This window comes from Ictalurus punctatus, chromosome 10, assembly GCF_001660625.3.
Source record: "Ictalurus punctatus breed USDA103 chromosome 10, Coco_2.0, whole genome shotgun sequence".
NCBI lineage: Eukaryota > Metazoa > Chordata > Actinopteri > Siluriformes > Ictaluridae > Ictalurus > Ictalurus punctatus.
In genome coordinates this window covers 30,127,748-30,150,000 of record NC_030425.2, presented here as the reverse complement: position 1 = coordinate 30,150,000, position 22,253 = coordinate 30,127,748, and the positions used below count along the sequence as shown (strand labels likewise).

Sequence of the window (22,253 nt, the reverse complement as noted above, 5' to 3'; positions counted from 1 at the left end):
AGCCGTCCGCCACCACGCTAGGGTCACACGCTTACCTTCTCTTTGTTCACCTTCTTAATCGCCCACTTCTTCTGCGTCTCCACGTGAGTGGCTTCACAGACGACCCCGGAGCTTCCTTGACCTAGTTTCCTGCCGAAGGAGTAGATTCGCTGTGGATCCAAATGAAAAGGGCAGCGTTAGGTCAAGCAGTACACGTTTCCTTTTCTACCTCTCCGACAGTAAACAACCGTCCCTCGCTGCCTTAATGGGGACACGATGAGGGCGATGGGGGTAAGCGGGGCAGGAGGAGGAGGAGGGAGGGGGGAGGAGGAGGGGGTTGTTTTTCAGCCCTCCTCATGCTCTATTAAGTCGAGACCTGAATCCTTAAAGTGGAACTTAATTTTCAAGTTTGCGAGTCTCTGGAGTTTGAGAGAATATAGTATTTCTAATCAAGTTACAAATGATTAAGTTGCTGCCGCAGTTCATTCAATCTCAGGTCTAATTAACTTGATCATTATCTCGACGCATGCAAGGCTGAGCACAGACTGCTGCGGATTTGGCAACGGCGCCACTCGGAGGTCTCCGGAGAGGACGAGGCCAATCAGAGGCACGGAGAGCTGCGAGCTGCCTCCAGGCCTATGGGGGGAGCTGTGACAAGAGCAGGCGAGGGATCGGGTCAAAATGTAGGCTGTCGTCCACTCTGAACTGCACTGCACCCTACTCACTACACACTGCACCCTAAAATGGCCGTCATTTCAACGTCGTTCTTCGAAGCCAGAGACGGTGTTTTACTGTCGCACAATCACTGACACTACATTCACACTAGACAACAACAATCGAGCAACAGACGAGCGTTCATGGCCACGGCTTATTATTATTATTATTATTATTATTATTATTATTATTATTATTATTATTATTATTATCATTGCTGTTTTTGCTGATATTGCTGTTATTATGACTATCTTAAGATCAATCAACATGCAGACCTATTCACTTGTTAATTCTACAACACTGACTCTACAGTTAGCTGGCTAGCGTGCTGCTAACAAAAGACAAACATGGAGGTGTCCGTGGATTTTTTTCCTACTTTGTAGCTCGAACGCACGGAGGTCAGAAATGACGTAATTTCAAGCTCCAATTTCCCACTTCTGAGGTGAATTGAATACAGCGTTAAAAAAATCTGGATAGGCCACGCCCACAAGCGACAGCAGTAGCGTTTGTGTGAAAGCAGAAAAGTTGCTAGTTGGTAGGAATTGCCAAAATGAACAAACCAAAAGAAAAGCAGCGTAATAACAGTGACCCTATGACTAGCTCCTGGGGGCGTGTCCTCCTTCTCAGTGCCCTGTATAGGGGTCATAGCGTTCACTTCAGAGTGGAGCACATCACTGGAGGCCTGGGATCACTACAGCTGAGAACATCTGAGCTGAAAGTCAGGACTTTCCGTACAGCTCCGGTTACAGTAAGGAAGACTGGTCTGAGATCAGCGTGCTACCTGAATGTCGGCTTCATCCTTCAGGCGAGTGTGTGGCACTTTCTTCTCTGCACTGTTCACACGGGTCCACGGCGTGGCCATCTTCTCACCAGCTCCAGGAACATCGATCTGACTCACGCAGAAAAATATGGAGTGTTTAGTGACCTGCACATTAATGCTCCAGATATTTCTTTAAAGCAAACAGAACTTCGACTCAGAACACTCCGTCTTTTTCGCTTATTAATCGACCTTTTTCATTTCACTTTAATTAAAAAATAATAAATATTATGTAATCTGATTTATGAAGTCCCTTTTTGCAAATGTCAAGATGCTAAACAAATTAAGCTTGATACGAGTTCACTAAATTTATAATCCCATTATAAATGAGATATTCTTGGAATAGCTTAGTAATATAATTTGATGAAATATTAAGAGAGAAGGATATTATTTTACTGGAGGAGGAGGAGGACGAGTGAAATACTGCATGGCTTTGTGTAATAAAGGTTCGCATGACGTATTCCTTCAATAGATTACTTACTAATCCAAAGTTATGCCCGGTCATGTGACCAACAGAGCTACATGTGACTTAAAGGGGGGGAAAAAATGTAAGAATCTTTTATATTTGTCCTCTAAAGAGGATTTTCAAACACACAGAAATGTTCATACAAAGCACTTCACCTCACAGCCTCCACATGAACAGTTAAGCACAATTAAGTCGAGTTGAAAAACGCTCTCCAGAGCCAAATTAAATGTAAAGCAATTACAGCGTGATGACTGGGAGGCGCTGGAGTGGATCCACCGAACGGGCCGCAATTAATTATTAACGAGGAAGCAGTGTCTTTAACCTCCTCTGTCTCTGCTGATGGGTTCCTCATAACAGCGCTGTCTCTGCCATTAGCGCCTGAATATCCACTAATCAAAGCCGCTGTGACAGGCTCTGAAAAGCCCAATCAGCTCAATCATGGCTCGTTTGAGAACGACAGAGGCGTGTGATGAGGGTATCACCGAGCTCGGGCCACGGGACGGGAAATGAGATATGGAGGTCATGGCAGGGAGCAGGGGTGCCGTGAGGGGGGGGCGGGGGGGGTTAGGTCAGACAGGGGGCCCAACAGAACCCCATACTTCCCTGTATGATTGAGTCGTTACCTGCATCAGGTAGATGGAAAGAGATGTGCAGAAAAAAATGAGATACCAAAAGAGGAAAGAAACCCATGAAAAAGAGGAGAGAGAAGACGGGGAAGACAGCTAGTCACCCAGTTTCTCAGAAAAGAAGGTGATTTATGTTCTCTGTTCTGTGCTGTGATTCTGAAGCTAGCCCGTATCAAGCTGTTATAATTAACATCAAATAGAAATTCTATCAGTTTCTCACCCCGATGTTTATCCCCGGAACACAACATATACAAGAATGTATGTTTTTCCACGCAATCGAGCAATAGTAACGGAGCATCGAGCTTATGAGAGAAGTGTTGTAGTGATGTCCGATTCGTGAGTGAATCGTTTGTTTGAGTCGGTTCATTTCAGTGAATTGGAGAATTCCGTTGATAAAACCAGTCTGAATGATTCATTCACGAATCGAACTGATTTGATTCTTGAGTTCAACTCACTGATTCAATGATACTGTCACTGCTTTAGCTCATTTCCACATTTCTTTCTGGAGCTGCTGGTGTGTGAAATTTATTATTAATTCAATTAATAATAATAATAATAATAATAATAATAATAATAATAGTAATAATAAGGAAAATAATAATAATAGTAATAAGAAGAAGAAGAAGAAAAATAATAATAATAGTAACGTTCATTGTTCTTGGTACTTGGAGAATAAGAAATTAAAAGTCGACAGCTTATAAAGACATCCAGACAGAGTTTCTATAGTGTCTGTGTATGAGAGAGAGAGAGAGAGAGAGAGAGAGAGAGAGAGAGAGAGAGTACAATGGTGTTAAGTACTTGTACTGTACATATAGATATTTGTATATAATTATAAATGCATAATTTCAGTTAATCTAATAAACTGTTCAGATTTAGTTCTTTATAGTGTCTTATTTAATATGCAATAATTGTTATTCTTATTGATAATTATCGTTTTTACACGTGTCAATAAGAAAAGATAATTGGGGGGAGGGGGCTTGGGCCCCGGAGTACAAATTAGCCAGGAGGCCCAGAAACCCTAGCGGCGCCCCTGGCAGGGAGATGTGTGACCTCAGGAGCAGATCAGCATCGCTCCTTCAGTTCAACCGGGCATAGAGACTGAGAGAGAGAGAGAAAGAGCGAGAGAGCGAGAGAGAGAGCGAGAGAGAGAGCGAGAGAGCGAGAGAGCGAGAGAGCGAGAGATGAGGGAAAGGTGTAGACTTTCACCTGATGGACAGCGGCTCAGACACACGACAGAGAACAAAATTAAAGGGAGACGGAGAAAAAGGCGTGTGTAACTAGTTTGGACTGAGAATACTGTATATATCAGTGTGCAGTTAAGTGCAGACGCACGGACGTTTCTCTAATGGCTTTTAAATGAAAGAATCCAACAATGGGAATGTATTCGGAGAAGGAGATACAAACTTTTAAACTTCTATCCAGGGCGTGTTATTACAGTAAAATATCGAGTGATGAAGCGGAGTTACTGCTATCACCCAGAAACTGATTCATTTCCTCTAACAGCACGTCCCCACGTGTTTTATTCCTCTTACACCACAGCAGTTTACCGACTATTACAGTTTTATTATTTATTTATTAAAGAACCGCATCATTTTTTACATTACATTTAACCTCTGTGAAACGAGTGAGTTCCTGTTCTCACTTACGTTATAGCAGCTATAAACACTCGTTCCCTCACCATCCCTCTCTCTATTCTCTCTCTATTCCCTCTCTCTATTCTCTCTCTCTATTCTCTCTCTCTATTCTCTCTCTATTCTCTATTTTGAAGTTAATAAGAAAAACACGCAGCTCGTTGCGCATGTTGCAGTGAAGCAGTAGAGGAGTGTAAACTCTGTGATGAAGATGTGGGAAATCTTACAGTCACAGCTTCACCTCTGCCTGTTACACAGCACTGACACTGGAGACTCCTTCCATACACGCTACATAAACATCTGTTAAAATATGAAACAAAGCGTCAATCGTACGCGTCCCTGTGAACGAGCCGTTACTATAGAAACGAGAACGTATCAGAACGAGTGCGTTAATATAAACCTGCGCTACTGTCAGAGCTGCCGTTCTAGAGAATTCATCTGATTTAAATCCTCCCTCCTCACCAAGAAGCTGCAATCTGCATGAAGGTGTTGATTACCATCTCCTCCTGAACTTTAGACCTGCACACACACACACACACACACACACACACACACACACTATCATGTGTCACTCATATAAAAGTTAGCAGTCTCAGTAAACTTTTCTCTCGGCGTCTCCACATCACCGTAAGCACTGAGTCCTGAGTACTGACTAATGATGGCAGGTTGAATGTCAGCGATGGAAACTTCTGAATTTTTTATTTCTCATCCATAACTGTCAGGACTCCATTAGCGTTCATTATTGACGGACGGAAGTTTGCATCATTTTTCTTTCTCATGTAGATTTCATTGCTCTGCATTTTAAACTTTTGGTTCAAGGAGAAAACCTTACAGGAGATTCTTTATACTGAAGGAAAAAAACACAAAAACAGAATATAACACAATCTTTACCAACATGGCAGTGCAGATGGGATTTATATATTTATTACCTGGAGTTATTTCTACTGCTCGGTTTATAGGAAATATAAAAAGAATCACAGAGATACTCTGGGAAGGATTACATTACACACCTCCACATGGAAAACTAATCCCGTCTGAACAGGGCTTTATTGTCTCCATGTGAAATATCAGAATTGTGATAGAAGATAAAGTCTGTGAGACGTACTGTACAGTACACTGTGCGCTGCTGTGTGTTTATTACTGATTGAATAATCTCTCCTGATCAGTATTAAATCAGCTGTTTTAGGGGAATAAACCCAGCCTTTACACCGAACGACAGGCAAAAGCTATTAACATTTAGCAAATACACAGACGCCGTGTTTTTTCGACCTAAATATTTTATTCTTTTCATCTACAGCTTAATTATTTATTGACAGCTGGCGTTGATGACGGATGATAAACGTCCCGGTCGTAATGAAGTGTGGAATTACATTACAGTGACAGACTGCTTTTCCTGTCCAGACTGTAAACATTAGCGGATTCATTTTAGCATCGTCTAAACATTTCACCTCAAACTCCTGGTCCTTTCTCACGACCATCACATCCTTCAGTTTTTCCCAACACTAACAACTTAAAGGTCTTATCATCTCCACTGCAGTTAGCGTTCTGCACGTACAGATTGCAGCTCTGTAGGATTATTTATCTCATATTTATTCTCACTGTGCCGTGCCTGATGCACAACAAGGCACAGCGGTTTAGTCTAAAATGTCACCAACTCAGTGTTTTTGGGTGACATTTATTTACTCTGGAGATTACGACTGCTGTCCCGAAACACACGCTGTGTCCAAAACTGTGCCCTATTCACCACTGCACTATTTATGGGGGGGTGTAGACGTCTGGAATCATAGTGGAGAAAATCCAGTGCGCTTTTTAAATCCCAAAGAGGACGAGATTAGAAAGCAACATCTTTTCAGATTTCTCACAAATATAAGGAGTGGATTAAATCTGCATATGTGTATGTGTATGTGTGTGTGTGTGTGTGTGGGGGGGGGGGGGGGGGGGGTTAAAGGCTGAGATGTGAAGACCGTCTCTGAGTGAAGATCAAACCTGCGTAACGTAGTGAACAATATTACTAGGGGATGCATCAATACCAACTGACTCTGTGTAAGAGTTATGATTTTGAGTTGAGTTTTCTGCGATACTGATTCGGAAATGAGTAACCTACTTAACCCTAGCATTAATCAATCCAGGGCATCAGGAACATTTTATTTAGCTCTGTTTACATTGGTTGAGGTCCTTGTGCTGATGTTAAAGTGTGTGTAATCGAAAGCGTAAGAGGGGAAAGGACGTTCGAGTGTCTCAGTGCTCACAGAACTGAAGTGCTCTCACACGTGACTGTTCTCCACATTGCTCACCGCACACTAATAACTTCACTAATCACTAATAGCTTCACTAATCACTAATAACTTCACTAATCACTAATAACTTCACTAATCACTAATAGCTTCACTAATCACTAATAGCTTCACTAATCACTAATAACTTCACTAATCACTAATAACTTCACTAATAACTTCACTAATCACTAATAGCTTCACTAATCACTAATAACTTCACTAATCACTAATAACTTCACTAATCACTAATAACTTCACTAATCACTAATAACTTCACTAATCACTTCACTAATCACTTCACTAATCACTAATAACTTCACTAATCACTTCACTAATCACTTCACTAATCACTAATAACTTCACTAATCACTTCACTAATCACTAATAACTTCACTAATAACTTCACTAATCACTAATAACTTCACTAATCACTAATAACTTCACTAATAACTTCACTAATCACTAATAACTTCACTAATCACTAATAGCTTTACTAATCACTAATAACTTCACTAATCACTAATAGCTTCACTAATCACTAATAACTTCACTAATAACTTCACTAATCACTAATAACTTCACTAATCACTAATAGCTTTACTAATCACTAATAACTTCACTAATCACTAATAACTTCACTAATCACTAATAGCTTTACTAATCACTAATAACTTCACTAATCACTAATAGCTTCACTAATCACTAATAGCTTTACTAATCACTAATAACTTCACTAATCACTTCACTAATCACTTCACTAATCACTAATAACTTCACTAATCACTTCACTAATCACTAATAACTTCACTAATAACTTCACTAATCACTAATAGCTTTACTAATCACTAATAACTTCACTAATCACTAATAACTTCACTAATAACTTCACTAATCACTAATAACTTCACTAATAACTTCACTAATCACTAATAACTTCACTAATAACTTCACTAATCACTAATAACTTCACTAATAACTTCACTAATCACTAATAACTTCACTAATCACTAATAACTTCACTAATCACTAATAGCTTTACTAATCACTAATAACTTCACTAATCACTAATAGCTTTACTAATCACTAATAACTTCACTAATCACTAATAACTTCACTAATCACTAATAACTTCACTAATCACTAATAACTTCACTAATCACTAATAGCTTTACTAATCACTAATAACTTCACTAATCACTAATAGCTTTACTAATCACTAATAACTTCACTAATCACTAATAACTTCACTAATCACTAATAACTTCACTAATCACTAATAACTTTACTAGTGCACGATTCACCGCAGCTTGCGCTTATGTTTAATGCCCACTCTCCCTGACCCTGCTCTGCTCCCTGGAACCTCCATAGAGATCACAGGTCTTTAACACAGATGTTTGGTATCGTAAGAAGATGCTATAGTTCCTCTTGATGTTTTCACCGTCTGCTTTGTTTTGATCATTAATCGTGACATACGTCCAGACCGCCGTCATCTGGTGTCGTCTGTTCGACGGCATACGCAGTGTTTCCGTCACCTAGCGTCAGAGAGCGATGTGTAAAACCTTCTGTTCTGTAGAACTCCACACCGAGCAGTGCTCCTGATTTTCCAACACAGAGAGAAATGATCCTCTACACACCGTTATTTAAAGTCAGTGCTCTGCTGTACGTACGCTGAAGGAAGTCACACGAGTGCACTATGATGATATATAATTATATGAAAGGTGACTCTTTTTTTAACCTTCACACGCTGCTAATATTGTGCACAATGCGGAAAGGTTAAACAGTTATAACTGAAGTGTAACACCAGTGCATCCTGGGTGTGACTCCCGTGTGAAGGCTGGAGTACAATCCTGATAAAGAAATCGGATCGGGTTCAGTATGGGCCGGCCGCTGCTAGGAGACTCAACATGCTCAGGAACGCTCAGAGCTCCACAACATCTCACCGGAACTACAGCCTTCACCTTCTGGACAAAACTCCTGATTCACTGAAAACCTCTGGGGTGCAATTTTAAAAAGAAGATGGACACTGAACAAAAACACTTTCTCCCTTAACATCAGTAGCATACGTGTGCATCCGGTATGTCGGTGCTTCTCAAACCTTTCCAGCTACAGGAACCCTTCCAGTGATCTTTAAAGGTGCAATAGTCAATTTCGTTTATTCCTCACGTGTACACATAACCATGGAAGACATGCAGAAGATGATAAACGATGCATTAAAGCCATGGCCTTAAAAAGCAAAAGTGCATTGACATTCGCTGAGAAATTCCATTTGGAAAACCAGACTACCGGTCTGGAATGCTTGTTTGTGTTTGGATGCGAATCCTGTCAGTCATTTTATAGACGCTATATTCTACAAGCCACCACAGATCCTGTGGGCGGAGCTTCGTGAATATGGATGGGAATCATTCGAATATTGAACACACCTAATTAATCATTAGAGCCCTTGAGAAACACTAATCTCACGTAAAGCACCTTTAAAGCCAAGGATCATTTGAACCCTTTGGGATCTGCGTTAGAAATTTATCTAAAGCTATACTGGCAAAAGTATACGGCATATAATGATTAGATTATTAGAGTATGCAATACACCATAGCGTGGCTGAATTCTCGCATCAGAAGGTGTGGGATAATTTTGTATAATTCTGACAATAGTTCCGGGTGTAAAAGAAATGAATTGAAGGTTTATATTAAAGCGCTAGTTACAGTGCGTTGTTGTTCCTATAGTAACGCCTCGAAAATATGTGTATGGGAGATGTTCCAGTATAATCTAAGGCTGAGAATAAATTGATACAAACACATTGAAAAAAAAACCCCAAGCAGGACACGCCTGCTGAAACAAGAGAATTTGTAATGGTTATAATGGGAATCGTTTTGGTTTTAATGGAAACTGTAATGGTCCCTGTGGGTCTCTACTGGTAATTTGTTGCCTTGTAGGACAGTATGTTCTACCACTGACCTAGTGGATACCATTAAGGACCAATAGAATACCTCTGACATTTGGTTGTAATGGTTAACAGCTGGTTTGTAATGGCATTTGTAGTGGAAACCATCAGAATTTCAGCATTTTTTTCAGCAGGGACGTCATTCCGTGTGAATCGTTGGTCAATCCAGCAAAAAGAGAGCACCAGTCCGTGTGCAGGTTCACGAGACACTAGAATCTTATTGGATTTCTGTCGATCACACAAGTGATAGGTGACGCAGTCGCGCAAAAATAATCTCTCGCCATTTCAAGCTTTGCTCGAGTGCGAGTGTTCGCTTTCAATAATACTTCAGTAAAGCACCTACAAATCTTTCAAGACATTACTTGAGTACAGGAAGGAAGTCAAAAATTTTCTACCTCGCTGATTCATTTGTCCTGAGAATAAAGGAAACACAACAAAGCATCAGGTGACGCATCGTAGAGAATCTACACAGAGTTTTACAGCGTGTCTCCATCACTACAGGGTTTATCTCAGGATCTACATTTTAGATCATAACACGAAGCTAACGCAGGAGCAGCACCGCTACATGGCAACCGATATTCAGCAGCCTGACGCCAATAATGATTTAATTCACACACAAGTAGCAATTAACTCCCCGTGACCCGCTCCGGCTAAATATAATTATCTGGCATTGAAGCTGTAGAGTCGTGACTGTCTCTCAGCTCCGTGATGTTTCACAAACACTCCATACACTTCAGCCCCACACTTCAGCTCCACAGCACTCAGAAACACTCGCCTTAATAAGTAGGAATTATTGCATTTGTATTTGTATGGAAGTACAGTGAACTACAGAATTAATGGCACCTTTCAAAAGAATTAGCAAAATGATCACAATAACATGAATAAGCAATTAAAGGAACACTTCAGGTGTGCGGGAGGAGAGGTTCGCTTTTGAGTTCCTCTCAAAGGTTTCTTCCTCATATCGTCTCAGGGAGTTTTTCCTCACCACGTCTCCTCTGTCTGCTCTTTAGAGATAAATTCATACATTTAACATCTATATCCTGAGTGTATATATTTCTGTACCGCTGCTCTGGGACGATGTCCACCATTAAACACGCTGTACACAACACTGAACTGTTATAGGAAACTAAAACACATTATGAAGAGGAGGTACTGTTAACATCCTGAAGTGGATTATTTTCCTCTAACAGCACGTCCCCAGGTGTTTAATTCCTCTTACACCACGGCAATTTACCAGAGTACAACTTTGTATTTCTTAAAGAGCATGTTGTATTTTTTTCCACTTATAGCTGCATTTAGTGTTGTAGAACCTTGGCAAAACAACTCCATTCCTGTTCTCACTTACATTATCATCATCGTTCCTGACGACTAATCACCGATCACCTTCGTCTGTCCACTTCCTTGTATTTTATTTTTAAACCAGTCTTTCCAGGATTTCGCGATTTCGCAATCATGGAAATTAAAGCAAAATCAAGGAAACTCCGCAGTATTCAGACGAGCTGCAATTTTTCTAAATCACCGCAGATTTTCCGGAGATTCACGTGACATCGTCACGACGTGTGCTCAGCAAAAAGCCCTCTTCGATTCACGTGCGTTGAACGTGTGTACAGCTAAAAGGTCTCGTTTACCAACAAACATCACTGCGAAAGAGTGTGCGCAACTTTCAAAAAGTCCGTGCGACTGCAATTTCACCAATTCGAGTAGAAACAAAGCACAAAAAACTCCGTGAATTTAGAAAAAATCAGCAGCAAAATCAATCACAAAAAAACGGACTGATAAACTCTCTTCTTGACGATACGTACAGTAATAAAAGCTGATTGTTCCCTCCGTAACATCTCCTTCACGTCTACTCCTCCTCCTCCTCACTACCACCGATACGCTTTCCTCTGCGTTCGCCGGACAAATCACACGATTCAGTAAATATGTAAATCGTGTGTGTTTGGGTCCAAAGACGACTTCTTGTTATTACAAATAAACTATAATCTGCTATTTTATATTCTGATCAAACTCTACTCTGTTCTATTCAAAGAAATATTTTCTTTCTCAGGTAACACGTTTGGATATGCAAATGATCATGACGGACCGTTATGAATATGCAAATCGCCCCGTGACGTCATGTGCGACTTCCAGCGACTTCTTGAGCCACTTTCCCCTGAAAAGAGTCACAAACACTGACTGTAATTATGATCTAAAGGTGAAGGTGCTTTTAACTTTAACTTTATTTCATTTGTCTAAGATTCAGAACTGCATTCTGTTTCATTAACGAAGGAAAAATCTTTAAAAAAAAAAAAAAAAAAAAAAAAAAAGTAAAAAAAATACTCGAGTAAACAGAAGAACGGGACTTTTACCTTATTGTTAATCCGACAGTAAACAGAACCAGGTGTTGGTTTGAGGTTTGGGAGAAGTTAACAGCTGACTCGGGGAAATAATTAAAATAATAATAATTATTATTATTATTATTATAATTAGCTAGCAGGAGAAGCTACACAGTCGCGCGAGCGTGCGTTACCATGACAACAGCAAGACTTTCACTTCCGCGTCTCAGAGCCGCAAAATCAATCAAACTGAACGTGTTTGTTTCATAAATGAATAAAGAGACATTTACCTGCCATCAGCGGGGTGTGTGTGTGTGTGTGTATGTGTGTTCTGCTCATTGAGAATTCCCTCTGAGACCCGCTCAGAAACTTTAATCCCCTCGAGCCCGGAAAGTGCAAAACTACGGCAAGCGCCGAGGGACCTGAGGAAAACGCGAAGCACGCAGCCGGCTCATTCTTCTGCATGACTGCAGTCGTTCATTCATATTGTTTTATCCTGTCCTGTGTGTTTATACTCTCTTTATACACTGTATTTATATGTGTGTTTATACGCTTTCTATTAAAGTCTTAGTGTTTATTAATATACCGTGTACAATGTTTGATATGTATTCATATTGTGCACTGGATGTTAGTAGATACAGCTTCATTAACTTTACATTTACTGCAGATTTATCACTGGGGATATAAATGCACCTGTCTAGCTAAACTGCACTAGCAAAAACCGACCACAATAAACTTTCCGAACGATTTTTCAATTATTTTCTTTTTACGTTTAGTTGATACGGAATGTTTATTGGTCTTTGGTTCCATCTAGTGGTGATGAACTGCATTACTGCAGCGGCGTGTGGCCTGATTTCAGAAAATCTAAGCACAAGGTTATGACACACAATATTCTAACTTTTTATCACCTTCTTAATAACATTCTATGAAGTCGTTTTTTTATCCTGGAAACATTAATTAGTTACTTCACAAGAAATTTGCATAAAATCACATAGGTTTTTATCAACAGGAAATACCACATATTACTATCATGCAGTAAACCCGTATGAGTTCAATCAGGTCTGACAGATTTATATGTTCTTGGAAACGATTCATCCAAATTATACTCAATTTATTTTAAAAAAAAAAAAAAAAAAAAAAAAAAAAACTTACAATTCAACTTTAATTATCATTCGGAATTTTTATGAATGATATTTTGTTCATCTATAAACCAACACATAGTGACAGTTGACTTCACCTGATGCCTCACATTGTCCAAATTCATCCAATATATTATCTTATTATTATATATATATTATACACCTTTATTTGTGTGTGAGTGTGTGTGTGTGTGTGTGTGTGTGTGTGTGTGTGTGTGTGTGTGTGTGTGTGTGTGTGTGTGAGTGTGTGAGTGTGTTTGTGCGTGTGTGTCTGAGTGTGTGTGTGCGTGTGTGTGTGCGTGTGAGTGTGTGTGTGTGCGTGTGCGTGCGCGTGCGTGTGCGTGTGTGTGTGCGTGTGCGTGTGCGTGTGCGTGTGCGTGTGCGTGTGTGTGCGTGTGCGTGTGCGCGTGTGCGTGTGTGCGTGTTTGCGTGCGTGTGCGTGTGTTCACATGATCATTTCATATATATAAGAATATATTTTTATTAAGTGAGGATATCTGACTGATCCTCAATAGGAAATGTACAGTGTTTGTTGTTTGTTTGTTTGTTTGTTTTGTCTTATTTACTAAGACTATGGTTTTATGTTGGCAGTAGACCATTTAATTGTGTTCAACATATAATCTATTCTTGTTTATATTACTATGAAAGCGTATGAAACATGCTGTGATGAAGAACCTCAGAAGGCCCCAAAAACTTTTTGTCCAAACTGCAGTTTAATCTGTGATATAATTCCATCCTTTAACACCTTAATCCCCACATTAACAGGATTTATTTTAAAAAGGACAACTTCAAAGTGAATCACTAAACTGAGTGAGAAATAAAGAGCCGTAATTTTCACTGTGCTTTCAAGGATTAAATATTAATCACATAAATCACTGCAGATTACACCATTTATTCATTTTTTTATACTACACATCATTTTTATTAAACGATACACACAGATATAACGATACACACAGATATAACGATACACACAGATATAACGATACACACAGATATAACGATACACACAGATATAACGATACACACAGTTTATTCATTCATTCATTCATTCATTGTTCAGTTCAGATATTTGGTTTAGTTTAGAAGTCTTCTGAAAGAGATCCAAATAATTTCTGAACATGGAACCGTTTACAGATTAATATCTGTACGTAATGATAATCTCCTACGCCAGAGACTCTGTTTGTTTGTTTATTTGTTTGTTTGTTTGTTTCTCCAGAAATGTTTATTTTTTAGATTTTCTAAGTCTTATCATTTCTTCCCCGGACGAGAATCCAGACTGAACGTCACTGTGCATGAGCTGTATTGTGGTGAATCTTCTCCACGCCTCCAGACGGATTTCTATAAATCCACAGTTTGAAGCGTGGAAGAAAATAAACCTTCTGTATCTCGGGTCGTGATGAAGTTCAAAGGATTTATGAATAAATGTTGTTGCTTTAAAATAAACTTCAGTTAGATGTTTACATTCTGTTTGCCGTGAACGTCCGTCGCGCCAGAGACTCAGCATCATACACGCCTATAAAATCAAAAGGGTTCTTAAGGGTTCTTCGGTTCTCCTTCTGGATCTGGAAGGTTCAAGGTCAAAGTTTTCTCTGTCTGAATTTAACAACGAACCTGTAAAGAACCCGTAAAGAACCTTTTTTGAAGAGTGTGTGTATTAAGTGGGTAAGTGTTCGGTACAAACTCCAAATTATTGCTGATTATTTTCTTCTTATTTCCTAGAACCTGTGAGGAGTTGAATATTTAACCCCTTGGTACTTGTACACTCTCTCAGGTTCTTTGGTGGTTCTGTAAGGTTTTGTTGGATAATTAGGGGATCTTTGCTTCCGAAAAGGTTCTACTTGGTATTTGTTCTCTGTCTGTTACGACACAACACCTTTAACCTAGAGGAAGAACCGAACAAGCTTTAATGGCTCAAAGGTTTGGAAGAATGTAGGAAGTGCTGTCTGGGTTCCTCTCGTCAGATCAGTTCTCATGACTAGGTTCTAGGAAACATTCCAGACTCCAAACAGTCTGAAGGTTCCCGTGTTGTTTCACAGTAGAATGCTTCAGACGGACTTCCTCCTCTTCCCGAACATGTTGTTGATGAGCTTGGCCATGGATTTGGAGCCGCTGTAGCGCCGGCGCTCGGATCTGTGCTTCATGTGCTCCATCACGTGTCGTATGAGTCTGGTGAAGAGGTTGGCGATGTCCAGGTAGTTCTCAGCAGCAGACACTTCCTGAAAGATGCACCTGTGCTCCAGGGCGAGAGAACGCCCCTCTTCCTCGCTCACCTGTCGGCTGTGACACAGGTCCTGCTTATTCCCCACCAGACAGACGGGGACGTCCATGTCTCTGTCCGGACCAGACAGAAACCGATCAGAACCGAGCTTACAGAGAAACCACGCGGAACTCTTTCTCTACCACTGAACATCATCTTAACCTTAACATACAGAGCGCAGAAGCACAGGCACGTGTTTATGATGATGCAGCAGGTGGCGCTGTAACACACAGAAATTAATCTTATTCTGTGGTAAAGAGTTAGAAGAGGTGGAGTCAGGGGTCCTAACTCAGTTTAACACCTGCTCCTCTTACATGTGTTTATTTATCAGCTCTTACCTGAAACGTAGCACACACACACACACACACACACACACACACACACACACTGAACACACTGTATATCACTCACACACACACACACACACTGAACACACTGTATATCACTTACACACACACACACACACTGAACACACTGTATATCACTTACACACACACACACACACACATACTGAACACACAAACACACACACACTGAACACACTGTATATCACTTACACACACACACACACACACACACACACACACACACACACACACACACACACACACACTGAACACACAAACACACACACACTGAACACACTGTATATCACTTACACACACACACACACACACACACACTGAACACACTGTATATCACTCACACACACACACACACACTGAACACACTGTATATCACTTACACACACACACACACACACACATACTGAACACACAAACACACACACACTGAACACACTGTATATCACTTACACACACACACACACACACACACACACACACACACACACACACACACTGAACACACTGTATATCACTTACACACACACACACACACACACACTAAACACACTGTATATCACTTATACAAACACACACACACACACACACACACACACACACACATACTGAACACACTGTATATCACTTACACACACACACACACACACACTGAACACACTGTATATCACTTACACACACACACACACACACACACACACACACACACACACAGACTGAACACACTGTATATCACTTATACAAACACACACACACACACAGACTGAACACACTGTATATCACTTATACAAACACACACACACACACACACACATACACACACACACACACACACACACACTGAACACACAAACACACACACACTGAACACACTGTATATCACTTATACACACACACACACACACACACTGAACACACTGTATATCACACACACACACACACACACACACACACACACTGAACACACTGTATATCACTTACACACACACATTCGCTGCACGCACATAAATAGTATACAGTGTGATAAATATTCCGCCTCTCAGTCTCCTCACTTCCTGAAGAACAGTTCATCATTAGCACATTTGGTCAGTAGCTGATTTATTGCTCTATATTGCCCCCTAGTGGAACAACAGTAAACAGCTCTTGATTCAGTTAGGAGTCAGATCCACACCCCTGGGTTAGGAAGAGTGGCATTGTGACGTGATGATAAAGAAAAAGTGAGAAGCACTCGAGTATTTAAGGGAAATGAAGCCCCTTCACATAATATATGCAGAATATATTAAGATGATGTTATTATATTGTATTGTATTATTACAGGACATTTGTCCACATTCAGCTTGTTTGAGTTCTCTAATAGGATCCATCTGTCCTGCTTTACGACACACAGCTCACAGATGCCGCTGACGTTTACAGCACTTTAATAACCGTGTACTGGTTTCGAGTCTAATGGTCCATTTAGAGCTGTGATTCACTACAGAATCTAAAATAGGCACAAATGTCCCTGTGGCTTTCATCCTAAACGACCGACTGCATGTACATCCTGTTTAATTAGATCCAGTGCGGTGTTGTTTTCTGATCTACACAGCTCAAACCCGAGCTCGGCCTTCTGTCTGTTCTCCGTTAAGTCATTAAAGCTCTGTTGGAGTCAGTGTGAGGGGTCGGGTCTCCGGGTCAGAGCTCTGACCCACACTCACCCTTTACAGGTCTCTCGACGGCTCTCTCTGATCTGCTGCAGGATGTTTTTAGCGTTGAGGAAAGACATGCGGTCGCTGATGGTGTACACCACCACAAAGCCATCTGCCCAGTCCACCGGTTCCTCCAGGATGCATCTACTCTCCACGTTCTGCCAGGAACAGAAAGAGGAGATGTGGAGATCTTATCAGGAACATTGTGTTCCTCTGAAAATCTGAAACTGGACGTCATGCAAGAGCACGTTCCTGGATTAATGAACATGAACCATGATGAGAAAACATCAGGAGAGTAGAACTGGAGGAGGATCCAGATACAGAAGAAAGGCACAGTGGAGAGTTTAACCTGTATGTGAACACGCACCTGTGAGCACGGATCAAAGACCTCCAAGTTCAGCTGTCTGCCATCGATCGAGAGCCTTTTCTGGTATAACGAATCTGCCATAAACAGTGAATTATTATATGAAGGTGAGCTGCAGGAAATGAAATGAAGTGTCTGAAACGTGATACAGTATGAAGTAAAACAACACAAGCCTCAGATTTTTATGGCATCAACAAAATAATTAAAATAAACAACTGAAAAAGCTAAAAGACACGATGGGGATGGAAAACATTTGGCTCTACATAAACCGTGAACCCGGTCTCACACAAATCCATCATTCACATAACACAAAGTCATATTGAAATGTATAAACATCACATGTAAAGTCAGGATGCAGCATTTGTTCCATTTTTCTTTAAAATGATTAAAAACCTGAGTTTATTTTAACTGCGGTGGATTTGTTTTTTCTGTCTGTGTAATGTAGTAAAATACTGTACAGAGAGGATCATTTATCAGTTTTATACAGTGAGTCCCTGCTGCTGGTGTGTGTGACACTGAACACTAACCAGGTTACAGCTGTTACTGCTGACCACGTGAGGAAGACTGGACTGGGCTGGGCTGTACTATACTGACTGGACTGTACTGGATTGTACTGGACTGGACCGGACTGGATTGTACGGGGCAGCTGTGGATCAGGTGGTAGAGCGGGGTGTCCACTAATCGTAGTGTTGGCGGTTCGATTCCCGGATCACGTGACTCCACATGCCGAAGTGTCCTTGGGCAAGACACTGAAAAGCTTCCCAATGGCAAGCTCTGACACCATTGGAGTGTGAGAGTGTGTGTGAGAGTGTGAGTGTGTGAGTGTGAGTGAATGGGTGAACGAGACACCGTGTAAAGCGCTTTGGATAACGCTATATAAGTGCAGGCCATTTACTGGACTGTACTGGACTGTACTGGATTGTACTGGACTTACTTGCATTTGAGGCATATTCTCCAATGAAGCGCTTGGTCAGGAATCTCACCAAAACCGCTAAAGACAAACACAGGACGGAGTTTTTATTACTAATGCAGTCCAGGCAGTGATGTAAGGTCAAATTAAACTCTCCAAATAAAAGAGTTCTACATCAAAGACTTGGCCGGTTCGTACAGAGTTCTGATGAATTTCTGGCCCAAACACAGCAGGTTACGTTTATGGGTTTTTTTGGGTGATCACACCATCTCTTTAGTAAACATTAGAAACTGCTTTAGTAATTTGTTCATTTATTACAAGAAACACAGTTACACAAAGAGCTGCTTTCTCTCTCACCACCAAATAACATCTATCTGAGAGCTGGCGCACAACTAACCCCTGCATTTACCCCCAACAATCCCTCTCAAATCCAGCAGCACGTGCCGGCTGTGTCCACCTGTCCTACCGTTCTCCCCGACTCCCACCAGGACCTGGACAGAACCACAGCGGCTTCGATGCTCTCTCTAACACCCATCAAATTAAACTTCCTTTAAAGGTTTTCTTTTCATCAGCTAACACCTTTCTTTCATTTCATCCTGAAAAAATACAGAAAACGACGTCTGTGCATTTCAACACGGTGCAAAAAGGACATTTTTAAACTGATTTGTTTTTAAATGAAAATCCTCGACCGAGCAGCTCATATCATTCATGCTGAAACTGTATGAATATAGATTTATATTTCCAGAGAGAAATGCAGCATTTACAATAAACAAACAAACAAACAAACTAATAAATAAATAGTTTATAAATAATATAACCATGTTGTGTAACAACCAAATACTCACAGCACTTGTTTAATATTACAGAAAAATACAATTCAATAAATAAATAAATAATGAATGAATGTAAAAAAAATAAAAAATACAGACAGTTTTATAAAAATCTTTATATCAACAACTTTCTTGCACAGCTGTTTATTTGTGTATACATGAAATAAAAAAGTAAAAAAGAAAGCGAGAAAGAAAGAAACATGACATGTAAAAACCTCAATTTTGTTTTATTTTTAAATATATACTTTCTAATAAGTTGCTCTGATGGCTGATGAGGCCATTAAAGGGTTAATAAGACACTGAGTGTGTGCAGATATCTGCATTGTGGATTCATTACACATGTGGTGTGTGTGTGTGTGTGTGTGTGTGTGTGTGTGTGTGTGTGTGTGTGTGTGTGTGTGTGTGTGTGTGTGTGTGTGAACAGATAAAACACAGACCTGATTTCCCAGCACCCTCGCTGCCCAGCAGAGCTAGCTTCACGTCGTTCATGGCTGCAGATCTGACCGAGACTCGGACACTGTGTTCCTCAGCTGAAGGAGAAATGAAACCTCTCTCTCTGTTTTCCTCTCTGAGGTTCTCCCTCCTTTTCTTGTGCGCATTAGCGCTCTGATCTCCACTTTCTCCTCCCACACTGTGGAGCATTTAACATCAGGAGTTATCAGGAGGTCACGCTGAAACAGATGGGATTTCACCTACACAAGATTTAGGAGATTTTTATTCACAGAGAACTGACTGAGTTGTTTTCCTTACAAAGAGCCACGACTCATAAACTATAAACCTCTTCTGCTTCTTCTTTATGGTGGAATTTACAATCATTTCAGTTTGTTTGGTTGTCATGACGTTCCAGTTAATTGGTTATTTTACACACAATAGCCCCTGAGGTCTGTTTTTACACTCTGCTTCACTGATCACGTCCTCATGTTCACAGCACGAAGAAAAGCACTCGGGTCACTCACGTCTTCTTCACGTGATCGTGGTTTTCACCTGTGATTATGGGAGTCATTTATGTGAGAAACATCAGACAGTGTATTTCAGCGTTATGAACTCAACATGAACTCAAGCAACATCATGTGAATGATCGGTGATTAAAGAAGGGATTCAAAATAACACGTGAAAATAAACAAACCATGTGGAAAAATAATAAGCTGTGACGTGAAAAACGTGTCTGTAAAAACACGTGAACCACGTGAATACTCACCTAGACTTCCTGTTAATGCTGAATCACACATGAGACGAGGCTCCACTCACAGCAGCTGTGTTCATCTCGGAGATCAGATTTCCTGAAATCTATTTTTCCTTTTTTCTGCTCCACACGGTTCTGAACGTTCCAGTGAAAAATTGAAACCTCAATTTCACGGATTGTTACGCCGCTCTGGTCAGACTTATTTGTTCCTCCTGTTGATCCGGTGATGGTCTGACACGGATCATGCCGTGGCGTCTCTCGGTGTCCTGCTGTGTTTTATTTCAGTTCTGCGGGATGAGGACTTGCAGAACCTCTGGAATGATCTTCAAAGGATTAAATAAAAATAGATCACTATTTATATGAGATGCAGTTGTGGGTGAAATGAAACACTGTGCTCGTTTCAATACAGTTTAAAACCAAGCAGTTATCAAACAGGGCCTGTATTACATCTGTATAAAATCAGGAAATATTACAATATGGGAGTCTATCAAGAGGTGACGCTTTCTGAACGATGAGGTCACATGACTGGAAGGGAGTAGTGATGCCTGATGCCTTGTACTGATTGGTTGTCCAGACTACTATAATGCATTGTACTATACTATACTATATTATACTACACTGTGCTGTACTATGATGTACTGTAATATATTACACTGTATTACATTATACTGTATTCAACTGTACTCTACTACATTATAATCTACTGTACTGTGATACATTACACTGTGCTCCACTGTACTACATTATACTGTACTATACTGCAACAAACCATATTGCATCGTATTACATGGGGCGGCTGTGGATCAGGTGGTAGAGCGGGTTGTCCACTAGTCGTAGGGTTGGCGGTTTGATTCCTGGAACACATGCCGAAGTGTCCTTGGGCAAGTCACTGTACCTCAAGTTGCTCCCGAAGGCAGGCTAGTGCCTTGGATGGCAGCTCTACTACCATCAGTGTGTGTGTGTGTGTGTGTGTGTGTGTGTGTGTGTGTGTGAATGGGTGAATGGGTGAATGAGACACAGCGTAAAGCTAAGGTTAAAAAAGTGCTATATAAATTCAGACCATTTACATTTACTGTGCTTCACTGTACTACATTATGTACTGTGCTATATTGCATTCAATATAATGTGTTGTCCTATATTTCAGTGTACTATATTCTACTATACTATGCTGCACTGCACATTATACTAAACTACACTGTGCTATACTGTAATATAATACTAACTATAATAGTATTACTTCAATATACTGAGCTGCACTATACTGTATTCAGCTTTATAGTATTTTGATGTGCTGTACTGTACAACATTGTGCTATACAGTAAAATACTACACTGTACTACACTGTGCTATACTGTAATGTATTACACTCTGCTTCACTGTGCTATACTGTAATATACTACACTGTTCCATACTGTGCTATATATACTACACTGTGCTACACTGTGCTATACTGTAATATACTACACTGTGCTACACTGTGCTATACTGTAATATTCTACACTGTGCTACACTGTGCTATACTGTGCTATATATACTACACTGTGCTACACTGTGCTATACTGTAATATACTACACTGTGCTACACTGTGCTATACTGTAATATTCTACACTGTGCTACACTGTTCTATACTGTGCTATATATACTACACTGTGCTACACTGTGCTATACTGTAATATACTACACTGTGCTACACTGTGCTATACTGTAATATTCTACACTGTGCTACACTGTGCTATACTGTAATATACTACACTGTG

At 40.4% G+C, this 22,253-nt stretch overlaps 2 protein-coding genes across 2 annotated transcripts in view; both read right to left on the bottom strand.

Moving 5' to 3' along the window:
* Positions 1-12,059, bottom strand: part of stk33 (serine/threonine kinase 33) — a 21,995-nt gene extending 9,936 nt beyond the window's left edge. Inside the window, exons 1-6 of the mRNA XM_053683069.1 lie at positions 12,053-12,059; positions 7,983-8,104; positions 5,061-5,080; positions 4,461-4,533; positions 1,475-1,582; positions 36-149 (exon numbers count right to left, since the gene is read on the bottom strand). Of these exons, the coding sequence (XP_053539044.1) occupies positions 36-149; positions 1,475-1,582; positions 4,461-4,533; positions 5,061-5,080; positions 7,983-8,104; positions 12,053-12,059 (444 nt within the window). The remainder of the gene's footprint in view (positions 1-35; positions 150-1,474; positions 1,583-4,460; positions 4,534-5,060; positions 5,081-7,982; positions 8,105-12,052) is intronic.
* Positions 12,060-13,363: 1,304 nt separating this feature from the next.
* rerglb (RERG/RAS-like b) lies at positions 13,364-20,938 on the bottom strand. Its single transcript, XM_017478919.3, has 5 exons — positions 19,750-20,938; positions 18,507-18,563; positions 17,576-17,649; positions 17,218-17,366; positions 13,364-15,235 (listed from the first exon to the last, which is right to left on the bottom strand). Exons 1-5 carry the CDS (start codon positions 19,952-19,954, stop codon positions 14,950-14,952), a joined length of 771 nt encoding a protein of 256 aa, XP_017334408.1. The 5' UTR covers positions 19,955-20,938; the 3' UTR covers positions 13,364-14,949.
* Between the last annotated feature and the right edge of the window lie 1,315 nt (positions 20,939-22,253).

Coding starts and splice junctions, on each gene's coding strand:
- rerglb (XM_017478919.3), bottom strand. CDS start 19,954: ATGCTCCACAGTGTGGGAGGAGAAAGTGGAGATCAGAGCGCTAATGCG. Junction 17,367..17,575: donor TCTTTGATCCGTGCTCACAG/GTGCGTGTTCAC, acceptor TGTTCCTGGCAG/AACGTGGAGAGTAGATGCAT. Junction 15,236..17,217: donor CGTCGAGAGACCTGTAAAGG/GTGAGTGTGGGT, acceptor TGGTCCGGACAG/AGACATGGACGTCCCCGTCT.